Source organism: Salmo salar, chromosome 09 (assembly GCF_965601325.2).
Source record: "Salmo salar chromosome 09, fSalSal1, whole genome shotgun sequence".
NCBI classification, from domain to species: domain Eukaryota; kingdom Metazoa; phylum Chordata; class Actinopteri; order Salmoniformes; family Salmonidae; genus Salmo; species Salmo salar.
Genome location: NC_138299.1, coordinates 140,911,684 through 140,937,642, shown reverse-complemented (window position 1 = coordinate 140,937,642; position 25,959 = coordinate 140,911,684). Strand labels below are relative to the sequence as shown.

General features: G+C 43.6%; 1 protein-coding gene across 3 annotated transcripts in view; it reads left to right on the top strand.

Annotated features, from left to right (window-relative positions):
- The window catches only part of LOC106612963 (CMP-N-acetylneuraminate-beta-galactosamide-alpha-2,3-sialyltransferase 4), a 56,858-nt gene extending 32,296 nt beyond the window's left edge, over positions 1–24,562 (top strand). For 2 of the 3 annotated variants that reach the window (XM_014214691.3, XM_014214690.3), the window contains 9 exons: positions 134–206; positions 565–657; positions 6,951–7,048; positions 10,442–10,505; positions 10,999–11,094; positions 13,513–13,702; positions 14,093–14,230; positions 23,751–23,903; positions 24,029–24,562. In XM_014214691.3, coding sequence (XP_014070166.1) covers positions 134–206; positions 565–657; positions 6,951–7,048; positions 10,442–10,505; positions 10,999–11,094; positions 13,513–13,702; positions 14,093–14,230; positions 23,751–23,903; positions 24,029–24,118 — 995 coding nt within the window. In that variant the 3' untranslated portion in view covers positions 24,119–24,562. Of the gene's footprint in view, positions 1–133; positions 207–564; positions 658–6,950; positions 7,049–10,441; positions 10,506–10,998; positions 11,095–13,512; positions 13,703–14,092; positions 14,231–14,752; positions 17,518–23,750; positions 23,904–24,028 lie in introns of those variants that run through there. The other variant, XM_082956367.1, reaches the window with a different exon arrangement.
- The last annotated feature ends 1,397 nt before the right edge of the window (positions 24,563–25,959 follow it).

Genomic DNA, 25,959 nt, shown 5'->3' with positions numbered 1-25,959 from the left:
ATCTCATGCAATCTCATGCCATAATTAGCAGCAATTTCAAATATCATAGACTAGGATTTGACCACAGGCTATACAAGAAAAGCATTATGTTGGTTTCTAATCTATTGCATGTGGTTGTTCTTTCCCTCTCCAGGATGGTGCTTTAGACTGTTCGCTGTTGTACTGTTCTTAGTCTCCTACTACTGCTCCCACGTCTTCCTCCAGAGGTATGGCTTCTCCAGCTCGGCCCTCAGGCCTCAGCCCTGCTCTACTGCCTGGAAGCTCCCTCTCTGTGGAGCAGCAGGCAGAACAATCACATAGATGCTCATCTATGCTTTACTGAAGGAAAGGGAAACCTTGAAATAAGGCTCGCTGCTGAATCACAACATGTTGACAGCCCACTCCATTCACCTAGCCAACATCTTGTCTACCCACAGCTTTAAGTGGGTAAACGGCAGTCAATTTAGGCCTTCAATAGATACCCACCCTTTACATTTTTTAAACTAAAGTCACTGGGCATGGTGAGTGTTTAAACAGTCAACAGTTTCTGTCCCAACTGTGGGGATTTGTGTGCTTTTCTTTCAGTTATGGAGGCACCAGCAAGTCTCCTCTGACTCCTAGCAAGTCACTGTGTGGTGGCTGGCTAAAGCAGAAGAAGTGGGAGAGCCTCAATTTTAAGTGAGTAATGGAGTGTCTGTCTTTAAAACGAGGAGGGTGGGGGTGATGGGTTTCAGTCTAACTAATTTTTGCCAATGCTTTTACTGGAATGCAAGGTGCCAGCATCTTTGGACATTTGGGGGCTGTTTTCACCCGGTCACCAGTACATTTCAGCATTTTTTGTAAGTAAGAACAATTTTATTATGAAAGGAAATAATTTTCTACCAATTGACTCAGTAAAGTACATTTTCTGGAACAATTGTTTAAGTTGAAACTACTGATGGATCGTCAATGAAAACAGACCCCTAAGAGCAATTTTTTTTAAAGGAGCTTTCGATTCACACAATTAAACGTTTTTTTCAGGAGGACAATGAACAAATGTATTTCTCTAGCTTGCTGAGTACCTTTGTCCAGGACACTTGAATGGTCCTCTATTTATTTTTACTCTGTGCTATTATCAGTTTATTCAATTGGGTATGTACTGGAGCTGTTCTGTTTCTGTGCCCTGCTCAAGTGTGCAACAGTGATATGCTCCATCCAGCAACCTTGGGGTCAGCTATTTCTTTCTCTGACCACTAGACCATAGAGTTCAGTTGGCCTCCTCTCAGCTCCCCTCAGACAGGACCTGTAAAATATAGAGATTAACAATGCTCCATTTTCTCAAGATCAATACTGTTTACCAACTGATTTTGATTCATGTGATGAGAAGGTCAGGTCATTTTTCACATGCAAATTAGATGCTTAATTACAGTATCAGACACTGGGAGGCCTCCTAGGCAATAACAATGTCACTCTTAATTGGAAGCCCCCAAGTTGTCCCTTAGTCTTTCACTGACAACTACAACTGGCACACCATGGTAATATATCTCAACGACTCACTGTCAAAGACTGTTACTTACTCGTAAACAGCGGGCATCCAAAACATAATCCTCCATGTTAAATTCCAACCAGAGAACAAACACCAGGAGACAGTAATACATTTTACTAGTGTGCTTGTGATGTTTGTCTCACCCCTTTCCTTGGAGTCTCAGTACTGTACAGTACATTCAGAAAGTATTCAGACCCCTTCACTTTTTCCACATTTTGTTACTTTACAGCTTTATTCTAAAATGAATAACATTTTTTTCTCTCATCAATCTACAAACAATACCCCGTAATGACAAAGTGAAAAAAGTTTTTTCGAAATGTTTGCAAGTGTATAAAAAAACAAACAGATATACCATATTTACAAAAGTATTCCAACCCTTTGCTATGAGACTGAGATAATGGCGCTGGAGGGGATGGCTGCCGTTTTATGGGCTCCTAACCAATTGTGCTATTTTGTGTGTTTTGTTTTTGCATTGTTTGTAACTTAGTTTGGACATAATGTTGCTGCTACCATCTTTTATGACCGAAAAGAGCTTCTGGATATCAGAACAGCGATTAATCACCTCGAATTGGACAAAAACATTTTCTTTAATGAGTCTGACTCGAAGGATATACTGTTGCTCACAGACCAGCCCAAATAAATCCCCATCATTCGCATGAAGAAAAGATGGAGATACAGGGGGCGCAGATCCGGGTGCCTTGTGAGAATCTTTTGGTGAGTGGGTAACCCGCCTCTACCATCTGTTCTATTGGCCAACGTGCAATGACTGGATAATAAACTGGATGAGCTCCAATCAACACTATCCTACCAACGGAACATTAAAAACTGTAATATCTTATGTTTCACCGAGTCGTGGCTGAACGGCGACATGGATAATATACAGTTATATACAGGGTTTTATACAGGGTTTTCCATGCATCGGCAGGACAGAACAGATACGTCCAGTAAGACGAGGGGTGGTGGTGTGTGTCTATTTGTCAATAACAGCTGGTGTGCGATGTCTAATATTAAGGAACTCTCGAGGTATTGCTCTCCTGAGGTAGAGTATCTCATGATAAGCTGTAGACCACACTATGTACCAAGAGACTTTTCATCTATATTTTTCATGGTTATTTACCACCACAAACCGATGCTGGCACTAAGACCACACTCAACGAGCTGTATACGGCCATAAGCAAAGAAGAAAATACTCATCCAGAAGCGGCGCTGCTAGTGAACGGGGACTTTAATGCAGGTAAACTTAAATCCGTTTTACCTCATTTCTACCAGCATGTCAAATGTGCAACCGGAAGGAAAAAAACCTCTAGATCACCTTTACTCCACAAGCAGACACGCCTAGAAAGCTCTCCCTCACCTTCCATTTGGCAAATCTGACCATGATTCTATCCTCCTGATTCCTGCTTACAAGTAAAAAAATAAAGCAGGAAGTACCAGTGACTCACTCAATATGGAAGTGGTCAGATGACGCAGATGCTACGCTACAGGACTGTGTTGCTTGCACAGACTGGAATATGTTCTGGGATTCATCTAATGGCATTGAGGTGTATACCACCTCAGTCACCGGCTTCATCAATAAGTGCATCCACGACGTCGCCCCCACAGTGACCGTACGTACATATCCTAACCAGAAGACATGGAATACAGGCAAAATCCACAATGAGCTAAAGGCTAGAGCTGCTGATTTCAAGGAGCGGGACACTTATCTGGACGCTTCTAAGATATCCCGCTATGCCCTCAGACGAACCATCAAACAGGCAAAGCATCAATATAGGACTAAGATTGAGTCCTACAACACCGGCTCTGACGCTCGTGGATGTTGCAGGGCTTACAAACTATTACGCACTACAACGGGGAACCCAGTCGTGAGCTTCCCAGTGAAGTGAGCCTACAAAACGGGATAAATACCTTTTATGCTCGCTTCGAGGAAAGCAACACTGAAGCATGCATGAGAGCACCAGCTGTTCTGGAATGACTGTGTGATCATGCTGTCCATAGCCGCTGTGAGTATGACTTTTAAACTGGTCAACATTCACAAGGCCGCTGGGCCAGATGGATAACCAGGCAGTGTACTCAGAGCATGCACGAACGAACAAATTATTTCACCCTTATTTAACCAGGTAAGCTAGTTGAAAACAAGTTCTCATTTACAACTGCGACCTGGCAAAGATAAAGCAAAGCAGTGCGACACAAACAACAACAGAGTTACACATCGAATAAACAAACATACAGTCAATAATACAATAGAAAAAGTCTATATACAGTGTGTGCAAATGAGGTAGGATAAGGGAGGTAATGGCAATAAATAGGCCATACTGGCGAAATAATTACAATATAGCAATTAAACACTGGAGTGATAGATGTGGAAGTAGAGATACTGGGGTGCAAAGGAGCAAAATAACAGTATGGGGATGAGGTAGTTGGATGGTGTATTTACAGATGGGCTATGTACAGGTGCAGTGATCTGTGAGCTGCTCTGACAGCTGGTGCTTAAAGTTAGTGAGGGAGATATGAGTCTCCAGCTTCAGTGATTTTTGCAGTTCATTCCAGTCATTGGCAACAGAGAACTGGAAGGAAAGGCGGCCAAAGGAGGAATTGGCTTTGGGGGTGACCAGTGAGCTATACCTGCTGGAGCGGGTGCTACGGGTGGGTGCTGCTATGGTGACCAGTGAGCTTAGATAAGGCGGGGCTTTACCTAGCAAAGACTTAAAGATGACCTGCAGCCAGTGGGTTTGGCGGCGAATATGAAGCGAGGGCCAGCCAACAAGAGCATACAGGTCACAGTGGTGGGTAGTATATGGGGCTTTGGTGACAAAATGAATGGCACAGTGATAAACTGCATCCAATTTGCAAGGTAGAGTGTTGGAGGCTATTTTGTAAATTACATCGCCGAAGTCAAGGATTGGTAGGATAGTCAGTTTTACAAGGGTATGTTTGGCAGCATGAGTGAAGGATGATTTGTTACGAAATAGGAAACTGATTCTAGATTTCATTTTGAATTGGAGATGCTTAATGTGAGTCTGGAAGGAGAGTTTACAGTCTAACCAGACACCTAGGTATTTGTAGTTGTCCACATATTCTAAGTCAGAACCGTCCAGTAGTGATGCTGGATGGGTGTGCAGGTGTTTTCAACCTCTCCTTGACCGAGTCTGTAATACCAACATGTTTCAAGCAGACCGCCATAGCCCCTGTGCCCAAGAAAGCAAAGGTAACCTGCCTAAATGACTACCTCCCCGACTACCTCCTACTCACGTCTGTATTCATGAAGTGCTTTAAAAGGCTGGTCATGGCTCACATCAACATCATCATCCCGGAAACCCTAGACCCACTCCAATTTGCATATATCCCCAACAGATCCACAGATGATACAATCTCAATCCCTCCACACTGCCCTTTCCCACCTGGACAAAAGGAACACCTATGTGAGAATACTGTTCGTTGACTACAGCTCAGCGTTCAACACCATAGTGCACACAAAGCTCATCACTAAGTTAAGGACCCTGGGACTAAACACCTCTCTGCAACTGGATCCTGGACTTCCTGTCACGCTGTCCCCAGGTGCTAAGGGTAGGCAATAACACATCTGCCACGCTGATCCTCAACCCAGGTGCCCTTCAGTGGTGCGTGCTTAGTCCCCTTCTGTACTCCCTGTTCACCCACGAATGCGTGGCCAAGCATGACTCCAACATCATCATTAAGTTTGCTGACGACAACAACGGTGGTAGGTCTGATTACCGACATCGATGAGACAGCCTATAGGGAGGAGGTTAGAGAATACCAGGACAAGAACCTCAACATCAGCAAGACAAAGGAGCTGGTCGTGGACTACAGGAAAATGAGGGCCGAACACGCCCCCATTCACATCGACGGGGCTGTAGTGGAGCAGGTCGAGAGTTTCAAGTTCCTTGGTGTCCACATCACCAACAAACTCTTGTGGTTCAAACACACCAAGATTGCTCAGTTTGGCAAAGCGGCCAGCTCAAGGAAGAGTCTTGGTGGCTCCAAAGTTCTTCCATTTAAGAATGATGGGAAACCACTGTGTTCTTGAGGACCTTCAATGCTCAGGAAATGTTTTGGTACCCTTCCCCAGATCTACGGACAATTCCTTCTAAATCATGGTAATTTGTACATGTAGATAGGGGTAAAGTGACTATGCAAAGATATTAAACAGTGACTATCAGCACAGTAAAAACCCTGCCTGGTACAGTGCATTTGGAAAGTATTCAGACCTTTTTCCTTTTTCCACATTTTGTTACGTAGATTAAATAAAACATTTTCCTCATCAATATCCAATAATTACAAAGCAAAAACAGTTTATTACAAATGTATTAGAAATTAAAAAACAGAAATACCTTATTTACATAAGTATTCAGACCCTTTGCTGTGAGACTCAAAATTGAGTTCAGGTGCATCCTGTTCCATTGATCATCCTTGGGATGTATCTACAACTTGATTGGAGTCCACCTGTGGTAAATTCAATTGATTGGACATGATTTGGAAAGGGACCACATATGTCTATATATGGTCCCACAGTTGCTAGTGCATGTCAGAGCAAAAACTAAGCCATGAGGTCGAAGAAGAGTTTGCCAAAAGGCAACTACAGGACTTTCAGACCATGAGAAACAAGATTCTCTGGTCTGCTGAAACCAAGATTGAACTCTTTGGCCTGAATGCCAAGCGTAACTTCTGGAGGAAACCAGGCACCGCTCATCACCTGGCCAATACCATCCCTACGGTGAAGTATGGTGGTGGCAGCATCATGCTTTGGGGATGTTTTTCAGCTGCAAGGACTGGGAGGCTAGTCAGGTTTGAGGGAAAGATGAACGGTGCAAAGTACACAGAGATCCTCGTGGCGTCATACCCAAGAAGACTCGAGGCTGTAATCGCTGCCAAAGGTGCTTCAACAAATTACTGAGTAAAGAGTCTGAATAATAATGTAATTGTCATATTTCCGTTTTTATTTTTGATACAAAGGATTAAAAAAAACGATTTAATCTATTTTAGAATAAGGCTGTAAAAGTAAAAAAAATTGAAATAGTGAAGGAATCTGAATGCTTTCCGAATGCAATGTACATCTTTTTTTTTCTTCTTCTTGGCAGTAAAAATGCCAACAGTTGATTTTATGGAGGGGCATGCTTGCTGAATGACATCATGTAAACATATTACTTGTTGAGAGGGGAACATTTTTATTGAAATCGTCTTTGCTTATAATACGTACGATTTGTCTGCCTGATAGACATGGGGGTTGATTAGACTGAACTATGAGAAGGAATTATGGCTCAGGTCATTTCCATTTTAATGACTGAAACTATAACTGCCAGGTCAGCAGTGTGTACTTTATATCCCCATACCATTGGCAGTATGGAATATTTAGTAGGAACTGTACACTATACCCTTGCGTATTTCCAGGTTGTAATGTGAATTATTTTCTCCACTGTTCCTAATACAGCATTAGCAGACAAACAGAGCTCTTCTTCAAACTGGATGATTTCTTCTGGCGACAACATCAGTCCACATTAGCGTTGCCCTACGGTATTAAAGGAAGTGGTATGTTCTCTCATTTCATTGTGTCATTTCTTTGTTTTCCTTTCGTTCCCACAAAGCACAAAGCCTTTAATGAAAATACATTTAATTCTAATTACACTTTTATTTAAACAAGGTATTGATGCCACCCAGGTTCTTACTATCGCTCCCTATCTTTGATAAACACAGATATTAAATGTTTTTTCCAAAATGTTGTCGTCTCAAGACTTACTTACCCAAATTGATCCACATGGACCAAATCGGGTTTGTTAAAAAGTGTTTATCCTTGGATAACCTCCATCGACTATTACATATCTTCGATGCTTCATCAGAAACAACAGCTCCTTGGGCTGTATTATCTCTTGATGCAGAAAAAGCTTTTGATAGTCTAGAATGGTCATATCTCTGCTCTGTCTTGGAACATATAGGAATTGTCTCCAATTACATGAATATTATTAAAATACTATATGTCAATCCCTCAGCCATATAACAGGCGATATCTCCTCTGCTCCATTCAGAATCACTAGAAGTACCAGACAAGGCGATCCAATTTTGACTTTGCTATTCATATTATCCGTGGAACGTCTGGCCCAGGCAATTCGTCAATCGTAGGAATTAACACAAATTTCTCTCAAATCTACAGATCACTTAATCTCATTAGACGCAGACAATATTTTACTATATGTAGACAATGTATCTCAATCGCTCCCAAACGCATTGAAGATAAATTCAGCTTCATCTCAAGTTATAAAACTAATCTAACCAAATCAGCGCTACTGCCTCTCAAGAACCAATGGAGGACTCTATCTCTATTTATGGAGTCCCAGTAATTTCCCATTTGAAATAATTGGGAGTAGAAATACTTCCTTCTTTATATAAAACCATTGCCAGAAACTTCAACAGAACGCTCAAATCAATTAAATTTGACCTCAATAGATGGAATTATATCCCAATTGCTTTAACCGTCAAAATGAATATATTGCCACGGCTAAATTTCTGTAGTTTAATTCTTCCCATGGCTCCCCCTTCTGGCTATTGGGATACAATTCATAGTGCGGTTTTAAAATGTACATTGCAAGGAAAGACATATGAGGACTATTTGTATCAAACTTTAAATTGTATTTCCAGGCTCTAGCATTTCGCCCTATCCTAAATTGGTTTAGACATGATTCTTCTGCCCCACTGGCTGAGTATAGAGAAATATGGTGTCTCCTATGGCCCTGGAAGAGGTCTTCATTGATTTATCCCTTAAAACAATGTAAACTATGCTTTGGTCTTATTATTGCTCACACTTTCTTTTTGGTGCAAAATTGAAAAACAATGTAATTATGAATCAAAATGAGTGTTTTGCCATTATTAGTAATGTAAATTCTGCATTTCTTCAGTTTGATCTGTGAGCAAGAATGAATAAACTCAACTAACAAACAAATATATGCACTGTCATTCGAAAACGTAGCACCCAAGTCTTTGCAATCGCAAAAAATCTCTCCTTACATCAACCTTCAGCACTTTGATGTGCGAGTCCAGGTATTTATATGCTGACCTCATGCCTCAACAAGCTTCTGATTGGTCCGAGTCAATACTCCTGGTCACCATTGATTGACAGATGTGTGAAGCAAATGTGCGTGCCCACAGAACAGTTTTTCGAGGTTAAGGGATGGTGTGAGAGAAACATCCGCACGAGCTTCGCCATCTACATAAAGAGATGAGCTCAGCCATCCGCATAAAGAGATGAGCTCAGCCATCCGCATAAAGAGATGAGCTCAGCCATCCGCATAAAGAGACGAACTCAGCCATCTGCATAAAGAGACGAGCTCAGCCATCTGCATAAAGAGACGAGCTCAGCCATCCGCATAAAGAGACGAGCTCAGCCATCCGCATAAAGAGACGAGCTCCGCCATCCGCGTAAAGAGACGAGCTCAGCCATCCGCGTAAAGAGACGAGCTCAGCCATCCGCATAAAGAGACGAGCTCCGCCATCCGCATAAAGAGACGAGCTCAGCCATCCGCGTAAAGAGACGAGCTCAGCCATCCGCATAAAGAGACGAGCTCAGCCATCCGCATAAAGAGACGAACTCAGCCATCCGCATAAAGAGACGAGCTAAGCCATCCACATAAAGAGATGCGCATGTAGTTATTGAACTGGGAATATTTTCAAGCTGGGATAAATTTTACAGCATGACGTCACAATGAAGAACGATCAGAACGATTGGGAACTATTTCACGCTGGGAAGATTTTTACATGAAACCCTGCACTTAAATGCTTCTGGGGAAAAGTTATAAAATGCATTTTGAAGTGCAGAAATGTAAGTATTCAATCCATCTATTTTGTTACTTAACAATGATAGCCCCTTGAATCTCTCAATCAAAGAAGATTACTGCTGGCAGGAAGCAATGCTGCAAAAAAAATGTTGTCTCTATGATGGCAACCACCTCACTCTCTCCCATTTAACCAGTGGATACAGTTACTATTAGAAGTTATTGAATTAGGATTATCGACAGCGAGAATGAATGGTGCTAGTGAAGGAACAATTGAGGCCTGGACAAATATACTTGACTCTGTAAAGAACAATCTCAGTTAGGCAGGGTGGGAAGCATAGTTTCTTGGTGGGGAGGGAGGATGCGGGCAGGTGGATAGGGCCTTAGGGGGAATGGGTCAGGGTTATCTTTGTATGCATTTATTTTATTGTTTTTGTACATGTAACGCCCCTCTGAAAAAGAAAAATGACATCTATATAAAAAGTTACTAAATATATATACATTTTATTCTCAGCCAAGCTCTACACTCTGTTAGTTCACCAAGAGTTGACTCGAGTCCCTTCCTGTTTTGTTTGGTCTAGTTCCTTTTTGAATGAGCAGCCGTTTGCATATACTGCTCTAAAAGTCACCACTGTTCCCCTGCTATAAAGTAATACGTGCTCTTTGGGGTTTTAGGCTGGGTATCTGTATAGCACTTTGGGACAACTGCTGATGTAAAAAGGGATTTATAAAATACATTTGATCGAGAAGCATTATGGAGTCAATGTCCACTTTCCAGAAAACGTGTGCGACATGTATTGAGTTTATGACTAGTTAGTTGGAAACAGTATTGGGTCATTGGTCCTCTCAATATAGACTTCTCTATGTGAAGACAAACTGTCCTCAGCATCTGGGCTCCCGAGTGGCACAGCGGTCTAAGACACTGCATCTCAGTGCAAGAGGTGCCACTACAGGCCCTGGTTCAAATCCAGGCTGTATCACATCCGGCCGTGATTTGGAGTCCCATAGGGCGGTGCATAATTTGCCCAGGTTTGGCTGTCATTGTAAATAAGAATGTGTTCTTAACTGACTCGCCTAGTTAAAAAAAGGTTAAATAAATGCTTTTGTCTACAGTCAGTCTGAGTGATCACACCTTTATTAATCCCTCTCTCCTTTCCAGAGTTACTGCTGCTGAGAGTGTTAGCCATTATTGCCAATTACAAAATGCCGGCCAGCATTGATCGGTAAGTGTGATGAGTGTTTCTTAGCCATATTAGCAAGGTTGTTAACCTTTGGTGTGCCGTATGAACCACTTTATTTCTTACAATAATTGTTAAGATCACAAAGAACCACCGATGGGTGATATGCGTCTGAGAGCAATATACACAAGGGTCTTTTTTTTATTACTCTCCACAATGTAGTGTAAATGCTGTGCTAACATAATGACTCAAATCGTCCCTGTGGTGTGTGTATATAATGGGTGGACAAGGAAGCTGCCTTACTTAATTTCAAGCAAGAATGCCAAATGTCAAACCAAGCAGTGTGACCAGTCACTATTACAATGGCAGTGTTGGAAAATGTCCAGTGGTTCTACTGTAGTGTGCAGTTACAGTCACCCGTCTGAAAGTGGTCTTGAACTCTAGAATGATAATACAGGCAACACTAAAGTAAATGGATTGTAATAATAGGAAGCAGTGAATTATACTGAACTTAATTTATTTTGTTGTATTTCCTCAGTCTAGACTGCAGAACATGTGCAGTCATAGGAAATGGGTTTGCCATTAAAAACAGCTCCTTGGGGGGCGTCATCAACGAGTATGATGTGGTGATCCGGTAAGTATTAAGCCTAATGGTTCCATCCTGTTTTCTACCACAAAAATCTTCATTAAGTCCATCCTCCCTCCTCTTCTGTTGAACTATTCCTACGACTCCCCATTTCTGTTTTATCCAATAATGTTCCTGCACAATTAATGGTGTTCCTAATCAATATCAGTACATAGAGTGCATTATATTGCAGACAGTACAGTCAAGAGCCATATCATTTGCAGACCTGCCGACATGCACGCATTTTGCGTACCAACTACACAATTCTCTGCCCATGTACTCAGGTACGAGATCCGAGTTAAAAGTACGCAGAAATGAATAGGGCCTGATTTTTTTTAAACATTTTATTAAAAAATAAATCCACAGAGTAAATCTAACATCCCGATTATACATTTACGTCATATAGCAGACGCTCTTATCCAGAGCGACTTACAGTAGTGAATACATACATATCATACATTTCATTTTCATTTCATGCATTTTTTTTTGTTTTTGTACTGGCCCCCCATTGGAATCGAACCCACAACCCTGGCGTTGCACACACCATGCTCTACCAACTGAGCAACAAGGAAGGCTGTATTATTGAGCTGCAACACACATACATGTACAGAGTTCGTGTCAACGGACATGGAGATTAACACATCATTATTTGATGTAGCTACCCCGGGTCTGCACCTCCTGTTTGTTGTGATGCTGAGTTTACCAACTGTCAGCTGTACGTGAACACATAGACAAATCCCTTTTCGGCTCTGTGTGTTGTGGAAAGGTAAACACTAATTGTTTCAAGCTAATGTTAGCGAACATAAGATGGACATTCAGTGGGCTCTGAAGTGCCAGCAGTTCACTCGCATTTGCTAGTGAAAGAAATTAAATGCAAATACGAAAAATAACTGGTCGCATTTGTGCGAGTGTGATATACAATTAATTCTGAGTCCCAATAGTTGTATTTTCCACGTAACATTAGGAGGATCACGCAATCTGATAGACTGTAACTGTAATTATGATCCACGTCACAAAAAGTATTACAAAAGTATAATCAAAAACAAATATAAACATCTTGGCATTACATGGAGTCGTGAGTTTAGAAGACTACGCGATGAAGAATGAATGAGTGTCCGGTATCAGCTATAGAGGCATTGCTTCTAAAATGCCTTTGCACTAGATTTGCGAGTTGAATCTCCAATTTGTCGCGCCCGTCTGGTACTCTAAAAAGTTGGACAGGGTTGGCAGGCCTGCATTTGATATCTAAATATGGCTCAGGGTACAGTCTATAGCTACAATAGCATTTAGCCAGTCCCCCAATGGCATTTTCCATAGCAATTCCCGCAATCCAGTAAAAACAAACAGATTTTCTATGATGCGTTGTCCTCTAAAGAGGGGTAGTCTAATTAGTTTTGCCCATGGAAGCATAATGCTGTACTATAATGGCCAGCTCAGACTGGTGACCTTGCTTTAATGCCTTTCTTTATGCAATCAGTCAACTGTTGGGTTAATAACTCAGGCGCTTAAAAGGGGGATTTGGTCTACCATGCAGAAAAACATCCCCAGCGCCCTCTTCAAATCAGATTTATAGCCTTGGAAGGAACACATGCATTTTTAGTTTTTTTTATAAGCCTCTTACCAACAGCCCAGGCAATTTTGCCTGGTCATATCCAGGGTTAGGTCATATCCAGGCACAATGCACTCTGGTCTGTTCTGCTTTGTTCTGTTCTGCTCAGCTCTTACTTCTCCCATTCTCTGAATCTAATCTCACAGGCTGAGGAAACAGAGTTCATTGACATTTGGTGCTCTGTTCTCCTACCAAGCCTGATGTTTCCCACACTTGCATTAGGCTGGAAAAATCTTAAAACGCCAGACACAATTAGAACAATCTTGTATTAAAGTGTAAAATCCTAAACACTAGAAACTAGACAGGGGTTTTCACCTGTTTTGATACATGGTGGTGAAATAGTGGAGTGCATTCTGTTACATAACAGGGAGGGTAGAACAGCTTTCAATTTATCATGCGAACACTCAGAATATGAAGGTCACTTGAACTGTAGTCAATTTCACCAGCGATGGTGTGACTGACATTCCTCGCACGCAAGGATACTGGAACTGTGACTGGTGGCAACCGTAGAATTAACTTAGCAACTCCTCCATGTTATTTTTGTCCAGTGTAGCACTGTTACTTGTTTGCTTTTTTATTCAAATGTAATAAAAACAATCCAAAAAACTTAGGTGCGGGCTACAAGTATATAGGTGCGGGCTACAAGTAACGTCATGGGAAAATAAGATAAATAGGAAGTCTCACTAAGAAAACCCTTTGTGGTTGGAGTGTTGCTATTTACACTACAGGAATTGTGTGCTGGTGTTTTTACTCTGTTTAATGACTATTTTTATAGAAGTGAATGGCTAAGGTTTCTCTTTCTCTGTGTCCCTGTGCAGGTTGAATGACGCCCCTGTCAGAGGTTATGAGGATGATGTGGGGAACAAGACCACTATGCGTCTCTTCTACCCTGAGTCGGCCTCCTACAACCCCAGCATGCACAACGACCCTGACACCCTCATGGTCCTAGTGCCTTTCAAACAGCAGGACCTCCGCTGGCTCAAAGAGATCCTGTACGACGAGAAGAGGGTACTGGATGTGTGCGCACACACACCTCCATTTTAGCTGCTTCCCTGGTACTTGCAATCAATCCACGCAGTGACAAAATGTACATTATCAATGGCAGCCTTGCCAAACCTACTCGAAAATCCAACTGTAGTCTCAGCAGCCCAAACACCTCCACTCTCTGGTTTAGCTCAGGCTGCTATGGTCGCTATCAGCACGATTAGGAACAGGGTCATTACTCCTTCATTTACACATCGATTAGGTTGCCCTGAGAAACTGAGGAGAATGAGACTTAAACAGGGCCTCAATTGTGTAGACACGGGCTCTGTGTGTGTGCACTCACTAATCAACACACCTTTTCCTGTGTGTGTGTGTGTATGTGTGTGTGTGTGTGGGTGTGTGTGTGTGTGTCAGGTGAGGAAAGGTTTCTGGAAGCCCCCTCCACAGATCTGGCTGGGCAGGACCAGTCGCATCCGGGTGCTGGACCCTCACTTCCTGCATGGGACGGCCAGCAGTCTGCTACAAATCCCACTTCAACCAAAGAGCAAACAGGTAAGGGATCAGCTCTGTTTACTCCTAGCCACTTTGGGAACCAGGTAATGGGCAGAAAATAAATCCATGTGAAGTGGCCAGTGTTCTGTGCTGTCTGTATACATTTCTACCATTTCTACCAGTCCCAAACACTCTACTGATTATCCAGAAATGGATGAGCAAGAAAAAAACGATACTGCTGGGAATTCCACAAAATAACAGTAGAACATATGCAGAATGGAACAACAGAACTAATGGAATGAAGAAGAATTATTGCGGAATAGAATATTGTGATGGATGACATTTGAATAGTAAGCCATTGAGCTGTTTTCTGTTCACAAATTGGGAGTACAATTCTCTGTTTGGCTGAGGAATTCTGGGGTTTGAAATACATGGTACATTGATTTGAACTATAACTAATGTGGAATTATGTTTTCATTGGCCAAATGGTCCATCTGCCAAGAGGGCTTGTTCAGTGCATGGTGGAGATGTCTTTGAGATGGAACAAAGCCAGCTTAAGTTTGGTTTAATTTGTTCCCCCAGCGAGCCCCTGTGTCAGAGACTGAGGCTGTGCACTCTTTGGACTGCTGAAACGCAAACACAACTGGCTGGTGTCTGTGCCGAGGGAACAGTGGGAAAGAAGGGGTCCTGCAGGCGATCAGCGGGGCAGCCCGAGCATAGCACTCCTGCTCCATCTGCGTGGCCCTACAGGCCAGATGAGCTCAACCCTGGCTGGCTGTCTCCTGGCTGGCTGGGTGTCTGGCTGGAGGGCGTAGGCTGTTTACTCTGAGCGAGAACAGGAACCATGCCGAGCACTCGATCCTGGCCCCTTTCCCCTCATTCCCCTCTCCCCTGTTGCTTTCCAGGGTCACAGGGGCCCGACCGCAGCCCCACATCCCCAATGCCAAACTCTCACCCCTCCCCGTCGCTGCCATGTTGGCAGTCATCCACATGCCCTGTGAGAAGGCGGCAGCAGCAGGCAGTTCCCCTGGTTACAATACAGAGGCTGACTGAGCTGAGGAGTGCTAGAGGGCTAACTAATGCCCCTGTCAGTCAGACAGCCCCCACCGCCACCCCCACCCCCTTCCTAAACAAAGGTCCGACTCCCACCAATCTGGTCTGGTTGGCGAACAGCAGTGACAATATTCACCTCACCAAGGCTCCATGGGCCAATGTCCAAACTATGCGAGGCACTACAAAAGTTGGAGCGCTCGGTGACCGACCATATGAGACTAATGCACACAGAATGTCAGATTTAGCCCAGCCAGGCTCAGGAAGAAAAGGCACTTATGCTAAGTGCATTAGGAACCAGGAATGGAGGAATGTCCCGTACAGTGTGATGAAGAGAGGAGAAGCACAGGTTTGAGAACTTGGTTGTTCCGGTCCAGTTTCTCTCTCCTTAGGGCACGAGTAATGGCTGTCCAGGTCAGACAGCATGCTTGTAAAGCCCTGCAGGACTCACTCACTCACTCACTCACAGACAGACATTTACCTTGGAAAAGCTCCTGCACTCAGTATTGGTCTGCCATTTTGAAGGTTTTATGTATTGTTGTTTTATTTGTATTTTATTTGGCTGATTTATACTGCAGACCCCCAGCACCTCAGTAGGGGTCTATTGGAAGGAATTGAGAAAGCAGTAGGGGGAATAATGTGCCTGAACAAGAAGCTTCCTTGGAAATGGTGGGTAGTTGAGTAAACCAAGGGTAATGATTACATGGAACAGAGAAGGGAGAGTCGGGTAAGTTGAGCCAAAGGGATACGTTGAGTCACCCCATCATTTCAGTCTGTGAAGGAAGAAACCACATGGAAAAAGTGGTAAACAACTTAGGGACAAAAAACTGATTTTCACCAAGTCAAATGAATTTATTGTGTTAGAGGTTTCACGATGCTTGTATCTAAACCAAAGTAGATACTTTTAAGATTGTTCTATACATCAGTTGGGGTCTCTATAAGCTTCAATATGAGGTCCTAAACCTAGCAAGATAGTGCATCCTTGTAGCTATGTGGGCTAATATAGTCAAAACGTTTGCCTTGGAGTAAGTTGAGTCAATGGTTGCGCTAATGGGAAGTTGAGCAAGGCATTATATGAAATGTATGCATTCACTACTGTAAGTCTCTCTGGATAAGAGCGTCTGCTAAATGACTAAAATGCAAATTAAAAAAATTATCTCTGGAATCAAATCAAATGCTATTTGTCAAATGCGCCGAATACAACCTTATAGTGAAATGCTTACTTACAAGCCCTTAACAACAATGCAGTTTGAAGAAAAATGCCTACATTTAAAAAATAAATAAATAATAATAATTAAAGAGCAGCAGTAAAATAACAATAGCCAGGCTATATACAGGGGGTACTGGTACAGAGTCAATATGCGGGGGCACAGGTTAGTTGAGGTAATTGAGTTAATATGTATATGTAGGTAGAGTTATTAAAGTGACTATGCATAGATAATAACAGAGAGTAGCAGCAGCGTAAAAGAGGGGGGGCAATGCAAATAGTCATTGGATTAGATGTTCAGGAGTCTTATAGCTTGGAGGTAGAAGCTGTTTAGAAGACTCTTGAGCCTAGACTTGGCGCTCCGGTACCGCTTGCCGTGCGGTAGCAAAGAGAACAGTCTATGACTAGGGTGGCTAGAGTCTTTGACAATTTTTAGGGCCTTCCTCTGACACCGCCTGGTATAGAGGTCCTGGATGGCAGGAAGCTTGGCCCCAGTGAGGTACTGGGCCGTACACACTACCCTTTGTAGTGCCTTGCGGTCGGAGGCCGAGCAGTTGCCATACCAAGCAGTGATGCAACCAGTCAGGATGCTCTCGATGGTGCAGCTGTAGAACTGTTTGAGGATCTGAGGACCCATGCCAAATCTTTTCTGTCTCCTAAGGGGGAATAGGTTTTGTCGTGCCCTCTTCATGACTGTCTTGGTGTGCTTGGACCATGTTAGTTTGCTGGTGATGTGGACGCCAAAGGAACAAAGCTCTCAACCTGCTCCACTGCAGCCCCGTCGATGAGAATGGGGGCGTGCTTGGTCTTCCTTTTCCTGTAGTCCACAATCAGCTCCTTTGTCTGGTTCACATTGAGGGAGAGATTGTTGTCTTTGCACCACACGGTCAGGTCTATGACCTCCTTTGCTTAGTGATTAACTTTGAGGGCACTATGGTGTTGAACGCTGAGCTGTAGTCAATGAATAGCATTCTCACATAGGTGTTGCTTTTGTCGAGGCGTGAAAGGGCAGTGTGGAGTGCAATAAAGATAGCACCATCTGTGGATCTGTTGGGGTGGTATGCAAATTAGGGTGGGTCTAGGGTTTCTGGGATAATGGTGTTGATGTGAGCCATGAGCAGCCTTTCAAAGCACTTCATGGCTCCAGATGTGCTACAGGTCAGTAGTCATGAGGTAACAACAGGGCCTGGCCTATGTGTTTTTCTTTTTAAATAGAGACTGTTTGTTAGGTCTTAAGCCTGTGTTAAAAGATGCTTATAATGATTAAAAGACAAAAAGCGGTTGGGATTATTTAGAATTGTGTTTTGGAAATAAAGGTAGACATGGTTTTAGAAAGGAAGTGGTAATTATTTAATTCAGTACAGACATTTGTAGGCGGATTAACCCCATACCCGTTATAAATTGTGCCAAGAGATATTTTATTTTTCAAAACTGTAATGTTTACATTAATTTTGATTGTTTCCAGGGATACACAACATCCTGAAATATATGTAGATATCTTTGTTAGAAAGAATACTATATTTCCCTTGATGGGAGTGATGCTGAATGTAAAAAAAGTCTAAATTTACCCTATTCTTTGGAAAAGGGGATTTTATTCCCCCCTCACAGCTCTCATGTGGAAACAATTTCCCTCTGCTGCCTCTGTGAACATTGGTAATCATTATTTACACACAGCAGTTTTATTTAACCTTTATTTAACAAGGCAAGTCAGTTAAGAACAAATTCTTATTTACAATGACAGCCTACCAGAAGACAAAAGGCCTCCTGTGGGGACAGGGGCTGGGATTATTTGTATTTATTTATTTATTTTATTTTTTATTTCACCTTTATTTAACAAGTTCTCATTTACAACTGCGACCTGGCCAAGATAAAGCAAAGCGGTGTGACACAGACAACAACACAGAGTTACACATGGAGTAAACAATAAACAAGCCAATAACACAATAATCAAGTCAATGATACAGTAGAAAAAATAAAGTCTATATACAGTGTGTGCAATAGGCATGAGGAGGCAGGCAATAAATAGGCCATAGGAGCGAATAATTACTATTTAGCAGATTAACACTGGAGTGATAAATGAGCATATGATGATGTGCATGTAGAGATACTGGTGTGCATAAGAGTAGAAAAGTAAATAAAATAAAAACAGTATGGGAATGAGGTAGGTAGATTGGGTGGGCAATTTACAGATGGACTATGTACAGCTGCAGCGATCGGTTAGCTGCTCAGATAGCTGATGTTTAAAGTTGGTGAGGGAAATAAAAGTCTCCAACTTCAGCGATTTTTGCAATTCGTTCCAGTCACTGGCAGCAGAGAACTGGAAGGAAAGGCGGCCAAATGAGGTGTTGGCTTTGGGGATGATCAGTGAGATATACCTGCTGGAACGTGTGCTACGGGTGAGTGTTGTTATCGTGACCAGTGAACTGAGATAAGGTGGAGCTTTACCAAGCATAGACTTATAGATGACCTGGAGCCAGTGGGTCTGGCGACGAATATGTAGCGAGGGCCAGCCGACTAGAGCATACAGGTCGCAGTGGTGGATGGCACTGTGATAGACTGCATCCAGTTTGCTGAGTAGAGTATTGGAAGCTATTTTGTAGATGACATCGCCGAAGTCGAGGATCGGTAGGATAGTCAGTTTTACTAGGGTAAGTTTGGCGGCGTGAGTGAAGGAGGCTTTGTTGCGAAATAGAAAGCAGATTCTAGATTTGATTTTGGATTGGAGATGTTTAATATGAGTCTGGAAGGAGAGTTTACAGTCTAACCAGACACCTAGGTATTTGTAGTTGTCCACATATTCTAGGTCGGAACCGTCCAGGGTGCTGATGCTAGTCAGGCGGGCGGGTGGGGCAGCGAACGGTTAAAAAGCATGCATTGGTTTTACTAGCGTTTAAGAGCAGTTGGAGGCCACGGAAGGAGTGTTGTATGTCATTGAAGCTCGTTTGGAGGTTAGTTATCACAGTGTCCAAGGAAGGGCCAGAAGTATACAGAATGGTGTCGTCTGCGTAGAGGTGGATCAGGGAATCGCCCGCAGCAAGAGCGACATCATTGATATATACAGAGAAAAGAGTCGGCCCGAGAATTGAACCCTGTGGTACCTCCATAGACTGCCAGAGGTCCGGACAACATGCCCTCCGATTTGACACATTGAACTCTGTCTGCAAAGTAGTTGGTGAACCAGGCGAGGCAGTCGTTAGAAAGACCAAGGCTATTGAGTCTGCCGATAAGAATACGGTGATTGACAGAGTCGAAAGCCTTGGCCAGGTCGATGAAGACGGCTGCACAGTACTGTCTTATATCGATGGCGGTTATGATATCATTTAGTACCTTGAGCGTGGCTGAGGTGCACCCGTGACCGGCTCGGAAACCGGATTGCACAACAGAGAAGGTACGGTGGGATTCGAAATGGTCAGCGATCTGTTTATTAACTTGGCTTTCGAAGACTTTGGATAGGCAGGGCAGGATGGAAATAGGTCTGTAACAGTTTGGGTCTAGGGTGTCACCCCCTTTGAAGAGGGGGATGACCATGGCAGCTTTCCAATCTTTAGGGATCTCGGACGATACGAAAGAGAGGTTGAACAGACTGGCAATAGGGGTTGCAACAATGGCAGCGGATAGTTTTAGAAAGAGAGGGTCCAGATTGTCTAGGCCAGCTGATTTGTACGGGTCCAGGTTTTGCAGCTCTTTCAGAACATCTGGATTTGGGTGAAGGAGAAGCTGGGGAGGCTTGGGCGAGTAGCTGCGGGGGGGGGGCAGAGCTGTTGGCCGGGGTTGGAGTAGCCAGGGGAAAGGCATGGCCAGCCGTTGAGAAATGCTTATTGACATTTTTGATGATCATGGATTTATCGGTGGTGACCGTGTTACCTAGCCTCAATGCAGTTGGCAGCTGGGAGGAGGTGCTCTTGTTCTCCATGGACTTTACAGTGTCCCAAAACGTTTTGGAGTTAGAGCTACAGGATGCAAGTTTCTGCTTGAAAAAGCTAGCCTTTGCTTTCCTGGCTGACTGCGTGTATTGGTTCCTGACTTCCCTGAACAGTTGCATATCGCGGGGACTGTTCGATGAAATTGCAGTCCGCCACAGGATGTTTTTGTGCTGGTCAAGGGCAGTCAGGTCTGGAGTCAACCAAGGGCTATATCTCTTCTTAGTTCTGCATTTTTTGAACAGGGCATGCTTATCTAAGATGGTGAGGAAATTACTTTTAAAGATTGACCAGGCATCCTCGACTGACGTGATGAGGTCAATATCCTTCCAGGATACCCGGGCCAGGTCGATTAGAAAGGCCTGCTCGCAGAAGTGTTTTAGGGAGCGTTTGACAGTGATGAGGGGTGGTCGTTTAACTGTGGACCCATAGCGGATATAAGCAATGAGGCAGTGATTGCTGAGATCCTGATTGAAAACAGCAGAGGTGTATTTGGAGGGCAAGTTGGTCAGGATAACGTCTATGAGGGTGCCCATGTTTACGGATTTAGGGTTGTACCTGGTGGGTTCCTTGATGATTTGTGTGAGATTGAGGGCATCTAGCTTAAATTGTAGGACTGCCGTGGTGTTAAGCATATCCCAGTTTAGGTCACCTAACAGAACGAACTCTGAAGCTAGATGGGGGATGATCAATTCACAAATGGTGTCCAGGGCCCAGCTGGGAGCGGAGGGGGGTCGATAACAGTGAGAGACTTATTTCTGGAGAGATTAATTTTTAAAATCAGAAGTTTGAACTGTTTGGGTATAGACCTGGAAAGTATGACAGAACTTTGCAGGCTATCTCTGCAGCAGATTGCAACTCCTCCCCCTTTGGCAGTTCTATCTTGGCGGAAAATGTTGTAGTTGGGTATGGGAATCCCAGAATTTTTGGTGGCCTTCCTAAGCCAGGATTCAGACATGGCAAGGACATCAGGGTTGGCGGAGTGTGCTAAAGCAGTGAGTAAAACAAACTTAGGGAGGAGGCTTCTGATGTTGACATGCATGAAACCAAGTGTTTTTCGATCACAGAAGTCAACAAATGAGGGTGCCTGGAGACACGCAGGGCCTGGGTTTACCTCCACATTCCCGGAGGAACAGAGGAGGAGTAGGATGAGGGTACAGCTGAAGGCTATCAAAACTGGTCGCCTAGAGCGTTGGGGACAAGGAATAAAAGGAGCAGATTTCTGGGCGTGGTAGAATAGATTCAGGGCATAATGTGCAGACAGGGGTATGGTGGGGTGCGGGTACAGCGGAGGTAAGCCCAGGCACTGAGTGATGATAAGAGAGGTTGTATCTCTGGACATGCTGGTTATAATGGGTGAGGTCATCGCATGTGTGGGAGGTGGGACAAAGGAGGTAACAGAGGTATGATGAGTGGAACTTGGTGCTCCATTGTAAACTAAAACAATGATAACTAACCTAAACAACAGTATACAAGGCATATTGACATTTCAGAGAGACATACAGCGAGGCATAAAGTAATCACAGGTGTTGATTGGGAGAGCTATCTAGACAACGGGTGAGACAACAGCTGATCAGCTAACACAACAACAATAGGTAAAATGGCGATGACTGGGCAGAGAGGGTCGGTTAACTACACACACAGCCTGAGTTTGCGGCTGGGGCCGACAGATAAACAAAAAATAAACAGAATGGAGTACCGTGATTAATGGACAGTCCAGCAGGCATCAGCTATGTAGCTAAGTGATCATAGGGTCCAGGGGGCAGCGATAGATGGAACAGGGAAGCCGCGGAGTAGTCGCTACTACACTAGCACGCGGGCGACACGGCGTTTAAAGTTAGTAGCCCGGGGCTAGTAGAAGCGTCTGCTCCGACGGAAGCCGGTTGAAGGCACAGCAGATGGAGCATTCATTGGCAGACCAGTCTTGGTGGTGCGGCGGGGCGCCGTGTCGACAAAGGATCCAAGCCAGATGGCGAAAGAGGTATTGTAGTTGTAGTAATTTAGTTTGCTAGCCAGGACATGCGCCTGGCTCACGGCTAACTGGTGCTAGCTTCGGGGCAGGGGAATTAGCCGCTATAGCCACTCGGTAGCAGCGGTGATCCGGTGCCAAGGTCCAGAGCTTACGGCAAGGAACCGGTGGAGTAGTGGGTTCTAGCCGTGTTTGGGTGGAGTTCGGGTGAACAACTGAGTAGGCCGGGAGGTGGGCCTCAGGGATAGCTTCGGTACTAGATAACTAGGTGGTTGCTAGCTAGCTGTGAAGATCAGGAGTAATGGTCCAAGGATTATGGCAGGAATCCGGCGTTGTAGTGGAGAGACTGTCCGATAATGGTAAGCTGGCGAGTATTATCCAGGCTAAAAAAAAGGCTGCTATCTGTGCAGAAGGTAAAGGCCGCTAGCAGTGGCTAACAATGACTAAATAGCTTGCAGGTAAATTAGCTGGTTAGCTTCTAGGTGGTTCTTGCTATAAGGTCTAAAAATGTAAAATAGTAGCGGTTCTGTATCACATTGGGTGAGGCAGGTTACCGGAAGGTATAATTTAATTAAAATGGAAAAGAGATTGAAAATAAAAATTTAAATATATACAAAAAAAGACGAAAAATACAAAAGTACACGAGAGGACGAACAAATGGCAGAAGAACAACATGGTAGCAGCACAAAACATGGTACAAACATTATTGGGCACAGACAACAGCACAAAGGGCAAGAGGGTAGAGACAACAATACGTCATGCGAAGCAGCCACAACTGTCAGCAAGAGTGTCCATGACTGAGTCTTTGCATGAAGAGATGGAGATAAAACGGTCCAGTTTGAGTGTTTTTTGCAGCTCGTTCCAGTCGCTAGCTGCAGCGAACTGAAAAGAGAAGCTACCCAGGGATGTGTGTCCATGAACGGAATCAAACCAGGGACACCCCTCGCATTGTCCTGGAGCCAAAAAGTCCAAAATCCTAGTGCCATCTGGCTTTGTCTAAGTACACATTAAGAAAAGGCTACACTGCTCTGTAATTTACTTGTCATGCCAACTAATGTACTAGGAGTGCAGGACTATGGGAGTTTTTACTGGTCTCGGATGCCCCCTAGTGTGTCAAACATAATACTACATGTATATTACTTAAGCAAAAAGGCACGAGGGGGTGTGGTATATGGCTAATACACCATCGCTAAGGACTGTTCTTAGGCACGACAGCATCGCGAAGTTGGCCATATACCACAAACCCCAGAGGTTCCTTATTGCTATTATAAACTGGTTACCAATGTAATTAGAGGAGTAAAATTAAATGTTTTGTCATACATTTGGTATACGGTCTGATATACCACGGCTGTCAGCCAATCAGCATTCAGGGCTGGAACCACACAGTTTATAATATACTGTAGGTCTCATTGGTTTTGGTTCTCACTCCTACAGAAACCGGTACACCCCACTACAGGGATCCTAGCTGTGTTCGTGGCACTCAACTACTGTGATGTGGTCCACATAGCTGGGTTTGGATATCCAGCATCCCAAAACCAGAAGCATCCTATACACTACTATGGATATGACACTATGAAATCCATGAAGGTGAGTGTGGATGGGATTTTACTCAATTCCTATGACAGATCAACACTCAGTGTTATATGCCATGCTAGTAGATTTTTCAGTGCACTGTGATGTTATGTTTAGGCTCTGCTTTTGTTCCGTTCCAGGATTCCTACCATGACCTTGCCCACGAAGCAGAAGCCTTAAAAAAACTAGAGGATTCTGGGGCTATCCTGTACTTACACCCTCACTCCTGACACACACACACACGCACGTGCAGACACACACACACACACACACACACACACACACACACACACACACACACACACACACACGGGCACGGTCCAGAAACAGCCCCTATCCCTTACCTCCTAGGAACTTCATCAAAATCTGCAAGGAATTTTCACTGCACTGCTAATACCTATAAATGTTTCTTCAGATCTACACATGCCTAGATGGTAGAGGCTAGTGGGTGTTTTATGGACTAGGCTACACACAGATGGCAGTTGTGGACTCTCTGCTGACAATATGGTCCATACAGTCCAAACATTGAAAATTACAACAACAACAAAAAAAATTCTGAGTTCTGATTTTAATTAACTTACAAAAAATATATTGTTGTCTTTGAAATGGTACCACTGGATATTTTATTGTATGTAATACATTTTTATTAAAATTAAATCTAAATGAAAATATCACTCTGTTCAGTTTACAATTTCTTAGCGAAGACTGTGTCATGGTCAAACATTTTTCCACATTTTTTCATTTATGGATGTAGTTTTTTTTTAGTTGGGAATAGTTTAGTCTGTTATGAGTCATACACTGAGTGTATAAACATTATGAACACCTGCTCTTTCCATGACAGACTGACCAGGTGAAGCCAAGTTATGATCCCTTATTGATGTCACTTGTTATACATTTTTTATTTAACCTTTATTTATTTAACCATTCTTGATACACACGGGAAGCAAGAATTGTTAAATCCACTTCAGTGTAGATGAAGGGGAGGAGACAGGTTAAAGAAGGATGTTTAAGCCTTGAGACAATTGAGACATGGATTGTGTACGTGTGCCATTCAGAAGATGAATCAGCAAGACAAAAGATTTACGTGCCTTTGAACAGGGTATGGTAGTAGGTGCCAGGCGCAAGGGTTTGTGTCAAGAACTGCAACGCTGCTGGGATTTTCATAGTTTCCCGTGTGTCTCAAGAATGGTCCATCACCCAAAGGACATCCAGCCAACTTGAGACAACAGTGGGAAGCATAGGCCAGCATCCCTGTGGAACACTTTTGACACCTTGTAAAGTCCATGCCCTGATGAATTAAGGCTGTTCTGAGGGCAAAAGGGGCTGCTACTCACTATAGGATGGTGTTCTCAATGTTTTGCACACTCGGCGTATGTGGCTTAGTTTATTGTTATTTGGTTTATGGGAAAAGCGATAATTGACCTGTCTTACCTAAATGGAAGTCTATTTGCAGCTGAGGTGCTGTGTCAGCTTTTGGCCACTAGATAGCGTAAAGGCACTCCATAAAGGTGGTAAAGGATACAGTAGGTAGCTTCTCATTTCACGGCCCCCAAAAAACAGCCACTTCAAAGATAGAAGCTGAAGCTTGGGGCAGTTCCAACAACAGCACTAGCAGCCGGTCGTACCATGTAGTACATGTACTAAAGCCAATCCTGAACATCTGGAGCACCAGGAGACTGTGAGATGCCCTTTATTCAGAATGACTGAATAATGTTGCTAGCGACAAATCAATCAATCAAATGTATTTATAAAGCCCTTCTTACATCCGCTGATGTCACAATGTGCTGTACAGAAACCCTGCCTAAAACCCCAAACAGCAAGCAATGCAGGTGTAGATGCACAATGGCTAGGAAAAACTCCCTAGGAAGGCCAGAACCTAGGAAGAAACCTAGAGAGGAACCAGGCTATGAGGGGTGGCCAGTCCTCTTCTGGCTGTGCTAGGTGGAGATTATAACAGAACATGGCCAAGATGTTCAAACGTTCATAGATGACGAGCAGGGTCAAATAATAATAATCACAGTGGTTGTAGAGGGCGCAACAGTTCAGCACCACAGGCGTAAATGTCAGTTGG